This window comes from Vigna umbellata, chromosome 1, assembly GCF_029865625.1.
Source record: "Vigna umbellata cultivar VRB3 chromosome 1, Vumbellata_1.0, whole genome shotgun sequence".
In the NCBI taxonomy this organism is placed as follows: domain Eukaryota; kingdom Viridiplantae; phylum Streptophyta; class Magnoliopsida; order Fabales; family Fabaceae; genus Vigna; species Vigna umbellata.
In genome coordinates, this window is record NC_142165.1 from 71105518 (window position 1) to 71125200 (window position 19683).

A 19683-nucleotide genomic window follows, 5' to 3' on the forward strand; every position below is an offset into this window, starting at 1 on the left:
AATCAGGGTTCATTGACCAAAAATTAGAGTTTTTTCATATAAATTAGGGATTCATTTTAAATTAGTTGTTGATCATGAAAGTCGTGATTAAGTTAACTCGCGAATTTGATAATCACGATCCATAGTACTCAATCACAACTGGAGCAAAATAACATTGTTGGCTACTAATTTTTTATCTAACAACACCTCTGACACCTTAGTTAAGCATTGCACATGGGTCTCCCAATCTTTGATGTAGATAAGAATGTCATTAAAAAAAATACTAGAACATACTTCCTTAATATAGGCAAAATACGTCATTAATTAATGCTTGAAAAGTTGAAGATACATTTATAAGACTAAAGGGCATGACCAGACTCATAGTAACCTTCATGGGTTCTGAAAGCAGTCTTATGTATATCACTAGCCTTAACTCTCACTTGGTGATAACCAACTTTCAGGTCCAACTTAGAGAAATATTTAACTGCATGCATTTCAACTAATAGTTCATCAATAACAAGGATTATGAATTTATCTGGCATTGTAACTTTGTTCAAAACTCTATAGTCCATACATAACCTTCATGAATTATCTTTCTTTTTAACTAAAAGGATTGGGCTAGAAAAAGCACTATGATTGGGCTTGATAATTCATGACTGCAATATCTCCCTCACTTGTTTTTCTATCTCATCTTTACGGTGATGAGGATATATATATAGCCTCACATTCAATGGGCCTTGTCCTTCCAGCAAAGTAATAATGTGCTCTTTATTCCTCGTAGGAGGTACTAAACAACACAGGAAAACACTAGAGGGGGTAAATAGTATTTTCAAAATATTTTCACAGAGCAATGTCTAATAATTTGTGATAAGAGTATGCAGATGTGTGTTTTGTTTAGATGTTGGTTTCATAAGATGAGTAAATAAGAATTTATTTAGACTATGACATTTTAAAAGACTTTGTAAAAGCTTTTAAGGAAGAATAATGGAAAACAAGTTTTATACGGGTTCACTCAATCTAAGTTACATCTAATTCTCTTTTATAAACTCTTAAGAGGTTCCACTAATCTTATAAAATATTACACGAGTTTAACCCACTCCTTGTTGCAAGTATTCTTATAACACTCATGATCCCCTAGTCAACACAACTAGTTCGAGTTTAGCTTCTCCAGGATCTATCCCTAGACAATTGTCTGAACTGAGTATTCTTACACCACTCTTGGTTTCGAGTATAAGTCACTCCTGGTTGAGTATTATAGTCACTCTTGACATCCTAGACAATCCCGGTATCTACCTGATACGCTTCCTAGTTGAGTATTACTGACTCCTAGTTACAAGTATTTTAGTTCTCTTCAGAACTTACACCAAATATATAGCTCATGAGATTTTCTCTTTCTTCTTCTCTTCTTTTCTTTCTCTTTTCTTCTTTCTCTTTTCTTCTTTCTCTTTCCTTTCATTTTGGAAGCATCAAACATTAAAGGCTTCAAGATTTAATAGAAGACTAGATGTGATGATAGCTTTCTCTTCATATTTTATCTTGTTTGAGTTTGCTTTCATCATCTTTTGTAGGTTGAAGATCATTAGACGATATAAGCATTAAGATGGAGTAGAACTAATATTTGATGGTCTTTCTTGTGCATATTTTATCTCTCTTTCTCTTTTTCTCTCTTTTATTCCCACAACTTCTTTCTTCTTCTTATTTTCAACTTCAACAACAATTCTTCTTCTTTTCTCTAATCAACCTATTTTTCTTTTTAGTTGATCTTCTTTATATAACCTTTCTTGAGGGATGACCGTTGAACAAAGTTGATTTCATATAGGCTTCATAGCATGCTTTGGTAGCTTGATTTGACTTAGGTCTTTTCTGCAGATGTATAATGCTTTAATATATTTGAAGAATAGCTTGTACGACTTGTCAAAGTATAAGTTTTCAAGGGAAACATTCTCAAAAGGTTCTTTTATTTCTCTCAATGTATTTATCTAATGTGTGCAAGTGTTTTGATTAATCCTTTGTGTAATCCAGTTGTACACAAATAACAAGGACAAAGTATACACGCAAACCATTACTTTACAGTCCATGCACTAATGAACATTCAATGTTTTGAACGTCTATAGACGTTATTTATCATTTCTTGTTCAAAACACTTTATCATTTGGCTTGTCAACAATAAGTCTTGATGTTTAAGTACAACTTTAAAATATTGACAAACTGTGTTAAGCGTTAGACGCTTGTAAATGAAAAGCAATCTTGAGATATAGTTTTTAGCACGCTTTTGATGATGTTTCTTTATAAAACACTTTCTTTTATGACACTGATTGTGTTGGAAGTCCCACATCGACTAGAGATAAGGTCAATTTATAATATATAAGTAGGTGCAAACCTCATCTTACAAGCCGATTTTGTGGGGTTGAGTTAGACTTAAAGTCCACTTCTCAAGTTGGTATCAGAGCAGGTTGTTTGAGTCTCTTCCTACTCTGTCTTTGGCATTTAATGTCATCATAAGTCCACTTCTTAACATGGTATCAGAGCTATGATTACAGTCTATCCTAGCGATATTTGTTGTTTGTTGGACATGATGTTTCACCCGCCATCGGGCCATTATCAGACCACCCCCACCCATTAATGTCTAGTCTCACACTCGAGATGATGTTTATACCTCGGCGTGAGGGGGGTGTTGGAAGTCCACATCGACTAGATATAAGACCAATTTATAATATATAAGTGGGTGTAAACCTCATCTTACAAGCCGATTTTGTGAGATTGAGTTAGGCTTAAAGTCCATTTTTTAACAAATTGAATATAGAGTATCAGGTTTTAACATTTTATCTCTTCTTAAGAATAAATATTTTAATTTCAGAGCTTGAGAACTTGTCATAATGTTTTGCACATCTTTTTTAAATGATATCTTTGATTGGACATTTTTCATTTGTAACAAGTTTGGGACCATGTCCTATTGTTCAAAACTAATATTTATTAGGCTATGCCTACTGTAAAACACGTTTCTTCTTTGTAAGAGATCTTTCAACTTATATTTACAAGGTTCATTCAGACACTTCTCCATTTCAATACTTCATGAATAGATATTATAAGCACAATGTCATATTAAGCTCATGTAGGATTTTCCTAATTAATCAGACACTCTCTTTAAACATCATTTCAAACGATATAGATTTTTACGGAAAACGCTGTAACTACTTTGTTCTTTTTGTAGATCAATGCCTAGACACTTTTGATCTTGATTAAGTAGATTTCCATATGATCCTATTGAGTACATGTTTGTTAACGTATAGTTTAGGTATTCTTTTTTATGATCACTTAGAAATATGTTTATGTTTTCTGTTCTTTTAAACGCTCTTTTATCTAAGACTTTGTTTCTTATAAGTAATATTTTGTTGAATATTTTTTTGTTAAATTTCAAAACCTCAATTGTTTATAGATGATTTATTTTCTAAACAATTTTGTCTTACCAAGTAACCCCGAGGATCATTAATCACTTTCCAAATCTACTTTTTAACTCCTGACATTATGATGGGTTTAAAATATTTGTTGTCTTTGTCTACATGAGCTCGAGGACGAACCTCTGTTGCAAAATAGAAATCTTCTACCACCTCCCAAGATTGAGTTATTACATCGAAAAAAGATACATTTCGAGTTTATTTGTTGTCATTGTTCTTAATTGTAACCACGGTTCCATGCAAACAAATATCCATCTCATGGTTTTTTCAATCAACAATTGTAATTCCATATGTGGATAATCATGGCATCCCCAATATCAAATCAATATCTTCAACATCAAATAAAAAGGCATCGATGGAAAAATCAGCTTCTTCTAATTTCAGATCTAGGGATTTGCATACCCTGTTTGCTGTCGCTTTATGCCTATCCCCTAACTTAATCTTCATTTCATTTGTCTCCTTAACCTCCATCCCACCTTATAAATCAATCTCTTAGAAACAAAATTACGAGTTGCACCACTTTCAACCAATATAAGGGCTGGGATCCCTTTAAAACTCCCTCTTAGTTTCATGGTTTGAAGGCTATCTTGTTGAAGACTATCATGATGATTGTAAATCAAATTCCCCAACAGCAACATACTACACGCACCATCCAATCTCTTAGGTCACTTAATTCAACCTTTTAAAAATCTCCATTGTCATCCGCAGCTTCATTGTCTTCCAACAACATGACCTTCAATTGTTTGTCAAGACACTAGTGAAGAGGATGATATTTACCCCCACATTTGTAGCATAATCCTTTCTTCTTGCGTTCATTTAATTTCGGCAGGGATATGTGTTTAATTCCTCGGTCCATCGTACTTAAATTCTTTTTATTAGGCTCATTTGTCTTATCCTCCTTGGACTTAAACCCAAAACGTCCTTTATTCAGCCCTTCTCATTGAACTGATCCTTTCCACGACCCACATGAATCCAGCCCGAATCCCCATTCCTTCTATTTCCACTGGGCCTCAAATCCACTAAAGGAACCGGATCTAGCAATTTCTCTTTCAATAACACGAGCTAGGTTCAACAACTTTGCCTGCCATAGAGGAACCATCGAACGAAGGCTACAAACATGTGCCCCAATCTTCTCTTTCAGTCCATACAAGAAATACTCAAAATATTGCTCATCAGGAATACGTTTTACCTCTATAGTAAGACATTCAAATCGTTGAGTATATTCATCCACACACCCTTCCTGTTTAATTTCAGAGAGTTGCTCAAAAACACCCCCTTCGCCACGGGCCTCTGTAACGATAGAGAATCGTGTTTTTTTTCTTCGTTATTCATTCAAGGCATCTAGCTTTTACATGATCAACCGCATGTTGTGCTTGAATCGCTTCAAGCGTCAGCTAAGGCTGGCCACATCGCCCTCCAACACATTCACTTTTGCTTCTATTTGGTTCTTCGATTTAGGTGGCATTCACCCCTAAGAATCCGGCAAGTCAGACCAAAATGTTGGAAATCGAAAGAATAGTTATAGTAGAAACAACAATTCACACAGGAAGGAATAAATCCCAATATTATTGAATGGCAAACGAAAGAAAAATACAGAAATCAGATTTTGTCCACAGAGCGTAGCTCCAAAAGAGTATTGCTCCCTCCTGCCCATAACAAACTTCCAGTAACCAACGATACCCTCTCTCTCTTCACCATCCCTAATATAAGAAAATCTCGTGCACAACACACGCTCGTGTCAGCTCATCATTCTCTCACCCTCCTATTCCTTATGTCATACACTCTCCAAATAATGGGCCTACTGGGCTGCTATTACAAACAACTAGATTATTTCTCTAGCAAATGATACCTACCTGTCATTCTAGATCGATATTCACAATTTTAATTTCTAAAAAAAGCTAATGTATAGCTGCATCTTACAAGGCTCATATATAGCTGATCATGATCTTACTTCACATTAATAAGGATTTCACTCCCTGTTTGTATGAAATAATAAATTATGGCGGAAAGTAACATTTTTTAAAGCATTTATCTCACCGCTACTATGCGATCATACACAACAAAATCTAAGTTCGTGCATACAAGTATGACAATCCCCTTTAAATGACGAAGCCATTCAAGAGCATCATTCACCATGACAGGCAGGGAATGGTGTCTATCTAAACTGATCCACATCAATACATAATACTCCGAATATCAACTTCACTGGTTAGCAGGAGTTGAAAGCATTAGTTTACAGAATATTCTTACAATAATTGAAACACTACCGTGCACGTAAATCGAGCCTGAATAGATACAAAATTAATAATGAAACAACATTTTCAACTAAGTAATAATATTAGTGTTATTGAACAAGAATCGTGTTTTCTTTAGACTGCAAGATATTCTGATCTTCCGTATGCTCAAAAGTGAAAATAACGAACTCAACTTGATATGATTGCAGTGTCGATAAGTCGTAATGGGAATCTTCCATTGTGGCCAAAAATTTATGGAAATTCAAAACGCTGAGCCCATAAGTTGTATAACTGCTGAGACACTTCCTTCAAACTGCAGACGTATTCCAGCAACAAATTCCACCCAGCAGCAGCCATCGGTCAATATTATATACACTCTTAATGTAATTGGCCATCTGTATAAACAGCGAAAGCTTAAAATAATTTAATACATGCATTTAACAAGAGATCAATGAATATAAAAGACTAAAGATTTTCAAGATCTCACCTGCAAGGTTGATAGCCAAATTTGTTTAAGCGTCAGTGTCAGAATTGAAGTTCTTCACAAGCTAAAAAGAAAATTATTTTAAGAAAATGCTTAAAGAAAACCTTCAGTAGTATTACTCTGGTACATATATAATACTTTTATGCAAGGCTCGATTATCTAGTAAACTGTTAGGCCCATTACTGATGAAGAGCCTCAAGGCCCAACACAGGATCAAGAAAACGTGGACCGAGGAGAATTACCCAAAAGAATCCGAAGGAAACCCACACACCTCAACGACTACGTGACTAATTGATGATTTGGTAGTGTTATGGTTCTAGAAGGATTTAGGATCATAACTAACTTTATTCCTTTTGTCATTTTTACTTTTTCGCGTAGCATGTATGCTGTTATATAGAGGTATACAAATGATTGGAAAGGCAGCGAATATACAAGAAATTCTGTTTCCCTCTAGAATTCTATTATTCTCTCTGTCTGAGCATTATTTTTCTTTCTTTTCTGTGGAGATATCTTACATTTTTGGTGCTTTCATTGAGAGAACTCTCTTCCATGGCTTCCCACTCTGACGCCATTTCTCACCTTGACAAAAAATTGGAACAGATTCTCCTTTCTCAAGCCAATTTCTCTAATACCCTTCATGATATCGACGCCCGCACTTCCCTTCTCGAATAAAAAATTTCCTCATCCCCTTCGCACTCTCCCTCACTACCTCCACGACCTCTCAAGTTCGATCTTCCCTCATTCAACGGGGAGGATGCATTGGGGTGGATCTTCAAGATCACCCAGTTTTTTGATTACCACCAGACACCACCAGATCAAAGAACCCAAATAGCATCATTCTACCTTGAGGGCCCCGCCTTAGCTTGGTATCAATGGATGCACAACAACAGTCTCCTAACCTCGTGGGAAGCTTTCCTCAGAGCCTTGGAGTTACGTTTTGCACCTTCTAAGTTTGAGGACCCCATCGCTGCTCTTTGCAAGCTTTCACAGACGCAATCCCTTCAAGAATACATCTCTGAGTTTGAATCCCTATCTAATCGGATCTCTGGGTATCCCTCTAACTTCTACCTTAGCTGTTTTATTTCCGGCCTCAAACCTCACCTCTGACGTGAAGTTACTGCTCTCCAACCTTCCGATATGCCCCAAGCAGTGGCGTTTGCGAAACTCCACGATGACAAAAACAAATTATCATCACCACCATTTTCCAAATTCTCCCGACCACCCCCAAATCACATCACACCTACCGCTACCACTAACCCTAAACCACTTCCCCCTCTCCTTCCAACACCCTCATCCAAATTACCTATTCGGAGACTTACGGAGGCCGAAATGCAAGCCCGCAGAGAAAAAAATCTTTGCTACAATTGCGACGAGAAGTACACGCGAGGCCATCGCTGCAAATCCCAGTTTCTTCTCCTCATAGTGGCTGATGATGAGGAGTCCACCAATCCACTCACCGATGTGGCTGATCCTCCTAATGACACTCCTTTAGAAGCGGGTCTCATCAGTTTACACTCCTTCTCGGGTCAATGGAGCCCCAAGACGTTCCGAATCAGTGGATCCATAGGCGGATTTGAGGTTCAAATCATGGTGGACAGTGGGGCAACCCATAATTTTATCCAATCCAAAGTGGCCCGTTTTCTAAATCTTTCCCTAGAACCCACACCAAACCCTTTACGTGTGATGGTTGGTAATGGGGATTTTTTACCTTGCACATCTTTCTGCCCGCAGGCCCACGTTACTATTGCATCCCTTCTTTTTCCCATGGACCTATACCCTCTTGATCTTTCTGGGACAGATCTTATTCTGGGTGTCCAGTGGCTCTCACAGATCAGCCCCTTCATCATGGACTACAATGGGCCCTTCATGAAATTTATGTGGGAAAATAAAATGGTCGAGTTAAAAGGCGAACAAAGTCCAAACCCCTCACCCATCACCGCCCATCAACTCAGACGCCTCCAACAAACAAATCGCGTCGAAGCCTTTTTCCAACTTACTTTAGAACCCTCACCTAAACCTGTCACCTCATCCTCTTCTTCCACCACTGCTTCATCAACCGCAGGACTACCAACATCCACCATTTCTCAACTTCAACAACTAATCCAACAATACTCAACCCTTTTCTCTACACTCACATCACTTCCCCCTTCTCGCCAAACTGACCACACCATCAACCTCCTTCCCAATACGCCACCTATTTCCGTTCGCCCATACCGTTACCCACACTTCCAAAAGGAAGAAATCGAATCTCAGGTTCAGAAAATGTTGGCATCAGGGTTCATTACACCCAGTACTAGTCCCTTTTCATCACCGGTCCTTCTCGTTAAAAAAAAGGATGGCACCTGGCGTTTCTGTGTTGATTACCGGGCTCTCAATGCTGTCACCGTCAAGGACAAATTTCCCATTCCCACAATCGACGAATTACTGGACGAACTGGGACATGCGTCTTGGTTTTCCAAGTTGGATCTCTTCTCTGGGTTTCATCAAATTTTGATGCTTCCATCCGATGCAGCAAAAACAGCATTTAGAACTCACAATGGTCATTTCGAATTCAAGGTCATGCCCTTCGGTTTGTGTAATGCTCCTTCCACCTTCCAAGCTACCATGAACGACCTTTTTCGACCACATCTTCGACGCTTCATCATCGTCTTCTTCGATGATATACTCGTCTACAGCTCCACACTGGATGATCATGTTGCTCATCTCGAGACAACCTTCAAACTTTTATTGGATCATTGTTTCCGCCTCAAGGGTTCTAAATGTTCAATCGGTCAACAGTCCATCCAATACTTGGGCCATGTGGTGTCCTCTACAGGGGTTTGTCCAGACCCTTCTAAAATAAAGGCAGTTATCGATTGGCCCATCCCATTGAATTTGAAGTCTATCCGTGGATTTCTTGGCCTTACGGGGTTTTATCGACGTTTTGTCAAAGGATATGCCTCTATTGCCTCTGCTCTCACGGATTTGTTGAAAAAGGATAATTTTATATGGTCAGAAGCTGCTACCGAGGCCTTTAACAACCTAAAGCAAGCTCTCACTAATGCTCCGGTGTTGGCTTTGCCTCGTTTCGACTTAGCCTTCGCTATACAAACAGATGCCTCTGGAACTGGAATGGGTGCAGTCCTCTCACAGCAAGGCCACCCTATTGCTTTTTTAGCAAACAATTCTGTCCTAAATTGAGGAATTCTTCTACTTACATCAGGGAATTGTGTGCCATCACCTCCGCAGTACAAAAATGGCGTCAATACTTGTTGGGTCGTCATTTCATCATTTATACTGATCAACAATCCATCAGGGACTTGCTCTCCCAAGCGGTCCTCACTCCAGATCAACAATCATATTTGGCAAAGTTGCTTGGATATGATTTTGAAATTCACTATAAATCGGGCAAAACTAATACCGTTGCTGATGCACTCTCTAGAGTACCTCCAACTCCCTCTACTCATGCCATTTCCCTGTTTATTATTTCCATCACACAATTGGATTTTTTACAAGATCTCAAGTCTTCTCTTAGTGCAGATAAAGATTTCTTAGATTTCAAAGGAAAGCTTCTGGCATCACCACTATCCTTCCCTGGGTATTCCTTGCACGATGATTTTATACTCTTCAAAGGGAAACTATGGTTGCCTCAACCTTGTAGTATGATTCCCTTGTTGTTACATGAATTTCATTCTACTCCTTTAGCAGGCCATCCAGGGATCACTCGCACACTATCCAAACTTCAAGCAAATTTTCACTGGGAACACATGAGGAAGGATGTGCAGACTTTTGTGAGCCAATGTATCACATGCCAGCAGACTAAGATACCCACACAACGTCCACCAGGGTTGCTACAACCAATTCCTCCACCTTCTCGTTGCTGGGATGATTTATCCTTGGATTTTATTATTGGTCTGCCACCCTATCAAGGACAGAGTACCATCCTAGTGGTTGTCGATCGCTTCTCTAAAGGAGCGCATTTCGGCACATTACCACGTTCATTCTCCGCTGCCAAAGTTGCTTAATTGTTTGTACACATGGTTGGCAAGTTACACGGTCTTCCTCGTAGCATATCTCTGATCGCGACACCATTTTTTTGAGCCAATTCTGGAGGGAGTTATTTCGCCTTAGTGGGACCAAACTAAGAATGTCCACCGCTTACCACCCTCAAACTGACGGTCAAACCGAGGTTGCCAACAAAGTGTTGCAGCAGTATTTACGTTGCTTTGTGCACCATCGTCCTTCCTCTTGGGGCAAGTTCCTTCCTTGGGCAGAATGGTGTTTTAACACCACCAAAAACGCTTCAACCGGCTTTACCCCCTTTGAAGTCATGTTCGGTCATCCTCCCCCGAGCATCCCTCATCTATTGAACATTGACACTCCTAACGCAGCAGTTCAGTTTGAGATTTCATCTAGGGATGCCATTATCAAAAAATTGCATTCCAATCTAAAGAGGGCTCAAGAGGCTATGAAACGGTGGGCAGACTTGCATCGTCGGGATCTCCAATTTTCAATTGGGGATTGGGTTTACGTGCGCCTCCGTCCACGTCGACAACACTCAGTTACGGGTCCATACCTTGGTAAACTGCAGAAAAGGTTTTTTGGACCATTCAAAATTTTGGAGAAAATAGGTGAAGTGGCCTATAAACTGGACCTCCCTGCTTCAGCACAAATTCACAATGTTTTCCATGTTAGCCTCCTCTGACCACATCATGGGCCAACTCCCTCACCACCGCCCCTGAACCTTCCTCCAGATATTGTGGACAACCAACCCATCCTTATCCCTGCAACTATTTTGGATTGGAAGATGTCCGAGGATCAAGACAACCCCCAACAATTGGTACTCATACACTGGCAGGGTTTACCTCTTGAAGAGGCTAGCTGGGAACTTTGGTCCCAAATCCAGGCTCAACTTCACCTTGAGGACAAGGTGCCTCTTCAAGAGGAAGGAGATGTTAGGCCCATTACTGATGAAGAGCCTCAAGGCCCAACACAGGATCAAGAAAACGTGGACAGAGGAGAATTACCCAAAAGAATCCGAAGGAAACCCACACACCTCAACGACTACGTGACTAATTGATGATTTGGCAGTGTTATGGTTCTAGAAGGATTTAGGATCATAACTAACTTTATTCCTTTTGTCATTTTTACTTTTTCGCGTAGCATGTATGCTGTTATATAGAGGTATACAAATGATTGGAAAGGCAGCGAATATACAAGAAATTCTGTTTCCCTCTAGAATTCTATTATTCTCTCTGTCTGAGCATTATTTTTCTTTCTTTTCTGTGGAGATATCTTACATAAACTTAACAAGGAAATAATGCTCATAAAGTAATCATAAAATTGACGTTAGGAAAGCACATTCTACCAAAGAGGGGATGATGTATATTAGAATTCAGTACAATAGTTCTGTAGCATAGCAAATGCAATAAACGATTCTTTTTTCATTGAATTTTTGTAGTGTTAAATAATTAACGGGATGACCACTTGGATTAACTTGTTCCTACAACTTATTTGTGTTTCGCAAGCACAAAAATCTTTCAAGGGGGGAGAGAAATCACGCTATTAAGAAGGTTACAGGAGCATTACCTTATTGCAATTTTTACTCAGTTTTTCAATGCTTCATTTTCTGCTTTTATCAGCTTTTCAGAGAACATTAATTTTCTCTTTTTGGATAATGTACAATTGTGTATCAGTTTTGGCTTATTTTGAAAGTATAATTACTTAATTTTTGCCTGCTTCCTAAGAGAACTTTTGAAAAATAAACAATTATTTCTCCAAATATAAGTTATAACTTATAACAAACAAGATGTAAATCTATCTACATCAATAGTTCAGTAAACTATACCTACCCTTAGAACATGGTTGATCTGGAATGAAGAAAATTTATCCTTCAGTTCTTTTGCCACCTTATATAATGTAGACAAGTTCTCATTCTTGACCTTCCAAGAACTGCTTCAGGCAGTAGCGTTAAAATTGAAGAGAAGCAAATTATAAATAACAGTAATCAGTGATCAAACGCTTAAAGAAACAAGGTTATAGGAGATTATATAGATGAAATGCGATACTTGTCCAGTACTTAGTTGATATTATCCAAAGGATAATTACAGTTTGCTGTCATGTGGTTTATCCCCAATTCTTAGTCGTTAGAATAAACTATTTGCAAATCTAATCACAAAACTAAATACAATTCAGCAAGCCAACGATTCATATGATGAACTGTAAATGGATTTAAATCATGATGCATACATAAATTTGTGAGACTCTGTATACCAATATAAATAACATGATCTATATATATATATATATATATATATATATATATATATATATATATATATATTGCCACTATAAGAAGGATTATAAGAAAATAGGCCGATTGCAAAAACGCAATCTTTGTACAATATTTTCTTAATTGCCCATAATTACAGAATTGACTGTAATTCTGCTACAATAACTAACTGCAGTTTTCTACTTGTTCTTCTCTGAACAAATAAAATCCTCTAGGTGAGATATTTTGGGCCTTGAAGGGCCATTAATATTTCCTCAAGGTAGAACTCATTTAGGATAATAGCACAGTCCATTAAAATGAGAACCTGCTGTTTTGGTTCATGCCCAAAAAAAAACACAAGACATTGTGAATTTTGTAAGTGGGGGGAGGTTCAGGTGATATGTAACTGGGTCAGTAAACACTCAAGTTTCATTTTGCATATAATTTTCAAGTGAATATTTAAATCAAACAGTCTTAGAAAAGAGCAATTACATAAAGAATCCAAGGGCATAGAGTTACATAATGAAAGGGTGTAAATGTCATTAAAACTTTAATAATGCTACTATGCTAGAATAAAATAACATAGAAAAGAATGTAAACTAACCAACCTTCATGCAAACAAGTTTGGAATCACCTTGGATACGAATACCAGTAAATCCCTTCTTAAGAGCATATTTCATTCCCAATATCACTGCACGATATTCCGCAGCATTGTTAGTTGCCACACCCACACCTTCACGTAACCTACAAATCTTTAAAGTAAAAATAGTTAAAGAGATTATAGTTGCATGCCAATGATGATTAGATACAGAAACATCAAATGCATACCAAACTTCCATCAATAGCTCGCAGAACAGCCCCAGCACCAGATTTTCCAGGATTTCCGTTTGACACACCATCAAACTCAAGAATACAAGTCCGCTGCACAATGATACATAACTTTGATTAACCAAAAACGGATAGGCAACTATGAGGCTGCATTTTGCTAGAATGCTAGAATAAGAGAGATCTAAAAGCATCAAATGAGTTGATGAATTATAAAACATTTCACTCCATAGTGAACAGAGATCAACAACAGAGCCATCAAATGACCACAGTATAAATTGAGTCTCAAATTAAAATGATAACTATTGGCTAAAATGCATGGAAGCCCCTTTCAACTATAAATCAATGGGAAACACCCAGCGGTTCAAAACTTAGCATCTTGGCTTCTTCAGTTTACCAAACCATGCATATTGAGCCTCTACAAGGGTTTCTTCAGTAAATGATTTGGATACTAATGGTTATAATTTTCAACTTTACCAATTTATATTGCTAGATTCTGAACCACATGAAGGTTTTTTGCAAGAGATGCAAGTATAATTTTTCTGGAAATACGAAAGTGTCAAGCAAACATGTTTTTGAATACATGAATATCAATATGATTTCAACTTACAGTTGCTTGTGAAGGTGCTTCGGTTACAGCATTATGATCTAACTTGACTTGCTTTCTAAAGGGATCTTCAACTATTACTTTCTGCAAAGCAAATAAATTTATCAAAACATTTCCAATAAAAACAAGTTTTGACAGTGCACTGAAGTAAAAACAACTGGTTTCACAAACATTACACACAGAACCACTACATTTTCTCATGTTATAATTTACTTCAGACTCTAGAAATAAGGTTTCATTGGTGGAAATCAAGTGTAGTATGTTGGAAGTCCCACATCGACTAGAGATAAGGCCAATTTATAATATATAAGTGGGTGCAAACCTCACCCTACAAGCCGGTTTTGTGGGGATGAGTTAGGCTTAAAACACCCACTTTCTAATATGGTATCAGAGCCATGGTTAGTGCCTATCCTAGCAAGTTCTAAGTGGGCATTCTATTCTTCTATTCCACCCGCAATCGGGCCGCTATTGGACCACCCAATTTCTACTATCACGCACGAGATGTCTATACCTCGGCGTGAAGGGGGTGTGTTGGAAGTCCCACATCGACTAGAGATAAGGCCAATTTATAATATATAAGTGGGTGCAAACCTCACCCTACAAGCCGGTTTTGTGGGGATGAGTTAGGCTTAAAACACCCACTTTCTAATATAGTATTCAATGCAGATGATAGTCCAGTAAAGCTGTACTGTAATTTTTTTTATTGAGTTATTACCTACTACCAAACATTGACCCAAGTTTTTAATAAGTTAAATCTTTATGACATACACGGCACCGTCAACTACACGAATTTTATAGATATAGTACTGTACAATGCTTCAAAACCATTATAAGATTCCATGATATGCAATCCCATGCAGTCAACTATAACATAAAATTATGATTTACAAAGATGATTGAAATAAAACAAGGTTTGCGAGGATGTCATAAGAATATTTAAATAATTCCAATGGAAGTAATAGAATTGATAGATGCATATGACTAATCATAGTAACAAAAGTGATAGCCAGTAAGTAACAGATACATAACCCTGGAATTTTGCCTGCCTGATAGTGGTGTTGTAGTTCCAAATTGTACTGATCTCACCTCATCCTGTCCAAGCACTCCCAAAGTTCTCTTTTTAGATACGTCAACATTTGATTTGCCCTCTTTGGTAGAAGGTTCCTGGGACATACATAATAAATCTTCTTATTTGTTTGATTAACAAACCTCAAACTTTAAAGGAAATTTAGAGGATATCTGTGGAGAAAACACAGTTCAGGGAAACAAAGATGTGCCATGCCATCAATAAGTATAGATTAATATCTTTATTAGCAAACATTTAAAATGCAACAACCGACTACCTACTTCTTAATATAACCACAGAATGGGTTTTGTAAGTAAAATTATAATCAAGAAGGAATAAAACCTATTGTTAGAATGTAATTAGCTGTTACAGATTTGTAGGAAATTAATAATTACATATTCTAGGAAATTAGGATGATTGATTCCTGATTATTAGATGAAAATTTATTATGATTGATTCTGTAAATTAGTATAAATACATACTTTGTTGTCTGCATTACACACTCAATACATTCAGTAAATATACCTTTCTATACCTATGAATTTAAAGAATTCTATATATAAGTTTGTCTAGTTAAAATTCATGTAAAAGAGGACTTACTCCCATCAATCACCAATGCACTAGTAATATGAATGTGAAAGATATTTACTGCATTACACACTCAAACATCACCAATGACATCCCTGGTCAAAATGATTCTTATTATTAAAAATTCAAAAAAAGCATAATACAAATTCCATATAACCATAAATATTGCTCAATCACTACCTGCCTACCACAAACACTGACTATCGCCTCACCATCATCCCTACGTAGAGTGCTGGCCATCCTAACTACCTGCTCACAAAGTTGCACATTCGGACAAAGGATGAGCAGAACTTTCTGTGTCGGGGTCACTTCCTGATCAGACATAGCATGTAAGGAATGTTCCTGGGTATCCCTTAGCTTATCAATAAGAGGAACTAGGTAACTGTATGTCTTACCACTCCCAGTCTCCCCGGCAATAACAACATCCTTCCCTGACATCACAGACGGTACTGAAGAAGCCTGAACACAAATCAATGATGTAAACATCATAAGCCCCAGCGTCCTAATAAATAAAAAGGACAAAACATAGAGTTGGGATTTTAGGGTTCTTCTCCAATCAGAATCGAAATTTCATCTCAGTAACCTAAGCCAACATTTTTACTGTGAACCTGGTTGGATGACAGTGACAAAAACGCCCAAATAACTGCGTTTGAATTTTGTCAAGATAGAAAAAAGAAAACAAAAATAAGCTATCAGCTACGCTTCCAACCCCTTGGTCTAGCTTCCCAATTAATTCTGTTTTAGATTTGTTTTCCTAATCTTAGCAAATGGTAAGTATAAACACGAGTAAACAAGATCATTTTTTTAACGAATGGGGTCATTCAATTTCCTACAAAAAATGCAAAGGGAACATGAATTGACAAAAGGAAAACGTGGAAACAAGCGAGAGCGAATAAAGGGTATAGCATGTGTTTGGCGTGGAGTGGTCAGAGAGAAGGGACGAGGTTTGAATACAGAAGGGAAGGTGGGTTTGAGGAAGTGGGAAAAGAACTGGTAGCGAATTGGTGGGTTTTGGAGATGAAGCACCAAAGCAGAACGAGTGACTGGAACTTTCTTCTTCACTCAAAAATTATCTTTTTTCTTTTCTAACTCTCCTTCGTTTCAAGGAGACCAACAATCACATAACATCGTAATCGAATTTAGGGTTTTAGGTACATCATCAGTTTTTCCTTTTTTGTTGTCAATGCATAAAGAATAATTCGTTCTTTTTTAATTCATTTGTGGTAACTCACCCACCAAACTTGGCACAACCACCGCATATTTAATTGGGCTGTTTTTATATTAAAATATTAGTATAATTAGGATGACAATGGACAAGTCAGACAAGACAGTGTACATTCGTTGCTTAACGTACAGAAAATTTATCCAGTTAATTTCCTTGTTACTTATTAAATAACGTGAATTTTTAAAATTGGTAGAATTTATGGATATTTTAAATATTTAAAAAATAATATATAAATTTTTAAAATGAAATATAAATAAATAGATAATGTGTTGCATTTCAGAAATGAAAGGACTTACAAAATCGTAAATTCTAATTTTTTTTTTGTCTACAATAAAAATGAAAAGTTATTAAAATAAAGAAAATTTCTTTGTCCATAGACATTTACAAAATTGATCACTTTTTTTGTGAATTTCTTACCATAAGAGTTTCATGAGTAGAAGAGAAAAGAGTGTTTTATTTTAATTGAGTTCTATTTTAATTGATTAAAATTCAATGAAGATAAATAATGTAAAAGAATACCTTTTATTTTTTATTAGATTTGAATCTTATTCTAATTAAAATTTTATTTATTAACTTTAATTGGATTTTATTTTAATTTAAATTCATTTAAAAAGGTGAATGTTATCAATAAGATAAATTTGTAGTTGTATTAAATTTTAATTATGTAAAACGAAAAAAGAAAAAGAGAATTTAAACGGGTGGTATTAATGCTAATAATATACATAACATTGAATTTTAATTACATTTATTTTTTATTTAAACTGAATACATTCACCTAAGAATATGAATAGGTTATGATTTTGTGTGATAATTTTATTGATCTTTTTATATTACTACTATTCGTTTCATCTAATTCGTAAATAATATATGGATTTTACATTTAAATATCGATTTTCACGACAACCATCGAAATAATTGTTTATCATTTATCATTAAAAATGTTCTTATTACGATGCACACATATCTTTCCACTTTACGGATACCACAATACTATAAATGATTGATACTTTATGATAATTTTTAACTTTTGAATTTTTTCTATCAAAACAATTCCAATATGGACATATAACTTTTCTTTCACAGCGTATACACTGAAATAATATTTTATTATTTAAAAAACCGTCATATATTAATAAAAAGTTGGAAGATGGAATTTGTTTGAGATATTTTTAGTATCCATGTGGATTTAAGATTTAATTTTAACTCATAGATAAAATTCATCACAATCTATCAGTCCAAACCACTTATTTAAATAGATATATATCTAACGGTTGTGGTTGACTTGTGGAAATGGAGAGCCTTGCTTGCGTATAAAGATGAAATAATTTGAACACTTGCGAATGATGTTTTAACTTTTAAGGTTTCTGTTTTCCACCTTTTCTTTTCCGACTGATGTGATAAAGTAAAACTAGTTGCCTCTCATCTCATGATCTGTTCTTCCCATAAGGCCGCAACTGTTTCTTATACACCTTCATTTGATTCAACTATCATGCCAAGTTAACTTTCAATTTTCTTCATCTGGGAACTGGTTATTAATTTTCATGCCACCCATTTGTTTATTTTAATTTCACATTGCAATTTTAGTGGCTGGAGATTTACCCTTTATGTGTTTCATGTTTTTTTCCCTCCCGGCCATCTTTCACCACAGTCAGGTGTTAAAAAGACACTCAACGAGGTGAATTCTCGCAGCAAAAGTTGGAACCTTAGTTCGCAAGACTGTAATGGACTAATCCTTTCCGTTAAATCCGACTATAGCTGGTTTTTTTTATTCTTTTGTTTTGTTCTGGGAAGAGGGTAGATGTTGATTAATATGGCAGTCACTGGTTCATCGTATAATTTTTCGATGTTTTTCAGATGATGATGATGATGATGATGATGAGTGAGATGTGGAAGTCAAGAGATCTATTTTTCTCTTTTGTTGTTCTTGCAACCTTTCAGCTAGCAGTGTCGGATGGGCACCAACCTCTCTCCAAAGTTGCAATTCATAAAACAACACTTGCTCTTGATGAACGTGCTTATATCAAAGCCACTCCTAATGTCCTTGGCTTGACGGTACGCTTTGACTGCTCTTTTAAGAATTTTCTTTTAGTTTTTAGCCGCTTCACTTTCTGCTTTTAAGTACTTGCCTACGATTAAAATAAGTTCTAGTAGCAGAAATTGATGGATCCTGCTTGCAACTGTTTAGGGACAAAATACAGAATGGGTTACGCTGCAATACAGTAATTCGAAACCCACTGTAGAAGATTGGATTGGAGTGTTTTCTCCTGCAAACTTCAGGTAGGCTTCACATCATGAACTTGCTCGTGTATATAAGTATGAGTTAAGAATCAAGAATCTTGTTCCATTCATTGATTGGGAATCCAATGTTTCGCATGTTCCAGTGCTTCTACATGCCCTGCAGAAAACGGAAGGGTTGATCCCCCACTTCTATGTTCTGCGCCTATCAAGGTCGGTGTGACACAGATCCTTAGCTAAAGAAAGCTTTGAAGTTAAAATGTTTTGATGTTAAACTCTTTTCCTTTTCTGATTTCAGTATCAATATGCCAATTTCTCTAGTAATAGTTACAAGACCACAGGAAAAGGTTCCTTGAAGCTTCAGTTGATTAATCAGAGATCCGACTTCTCATTTGCCCTTTTCACAGGTGGCTTAACAAGTGTATGCAGATAAACTCCTCTACCCTTTAATCCTCCTGTTTATCAAATTAATAGACGTATTATGATTGTAAATTTGTCTTATGAGATCCATTATAAGTCAACTATTTGGAGCTCTACTCGTCTTATTGTTGAGGAATTCTAGGCTAATGTCACCATGCTCATACCATTCTATTGTTCATCTCCGATTTATCTGAGCACCTCATAGACGGCTCCATCTTTCATAATATCTGAGATGGTTCCAGTCTCTATCTTCTTTCACTGTAAAACAGCCATAACTCTTTCTCCCACTTCCCATGAAAAGAAATTCCTACCAGT

At 36.6% G+C, this 19683-nt stretch overlaps 2 protein-coding genes across 9 annotated transcripts in view; one reads left to right on the plus strand and one right to left on the minus strand.

Moving 5' to 3' along the window:
* Nucleotides 1–5590: 5590 nt before the first annotated feature.
* On the minus strand, nt 5591–16667 carry LOC124838634 (uncharacterized). Of its 7 annotated transcripts, none has more exons than XR_015783521.1 (9): nt 15884–16667; nt 15669–15800; nt 14921–14998; nt 13838–13918; nt 13231–13323; nt 13037–13154; nt 11984–12083; nt 6156–6216; nt 5591–6063 (listed from the first exon to the last, which is right to left on the minus strand). XR_015783521.1 is itself a non-coding variant. In XM_088104138.1 (9 exons), exons 1-8 carry the CDS (start codon nt 15911–15913, stop codon nt 6181–6183), a joined length of 702 nt encoding a protein of 233 aa, XP_087960264.1. In that variant the 5' UTR covers nt 15914–16667; the 3' UTR covers nt 5591–6063; nt 6156–6180. The 7 variants fall into 7 exon arrangements, 2 of the variants coding, with proteins under 2 accessions (XP_087960264.1, XP_087960263.1); XR_015783518.1 differs by having other exon boundaries at nt 14864–14998; nt 15884–16662; XM_088104138.1 differs by having other exon boundaries at nt 13003–13154.
* A 1393-nt stretch (nt 16668–18060) lies between these two features.
* LOC124838635 (putative inactive purple acid phosphatase 1) overlaps nt 18061–19683 on the plus strand; it is a 6908-nt gene continuing 5285 nt past the window's right edge. Inside the window, exons 1-6 of one of the 2 annotated variants that reach the window (XM_047314290.2) lie at nt 18061–18241; nt 18362–18431; nt 18568–18765; nt 18899–18990; nt 19095–19161; nt 19247–19369. In XM_047314290.2, the coding sequence (XP_047170246.1) occupies nt 18568–18765; nt 18899–18990; nt 19095–19161; nt 19247–19369 (480 nt within the window). In that variant the 5' untranslated portion in view covers nt 18061–18241; nt 18362–18431. The remainder of the gene's footprint in view (nt 18242–18361; nt 18432–18567; nt 18766–18898; nt 18991–19094; nt 19162–19246; nt 19370–19683) is intronic. The other variant, XM_088104139.1, reaches the window with a different exon arrangement.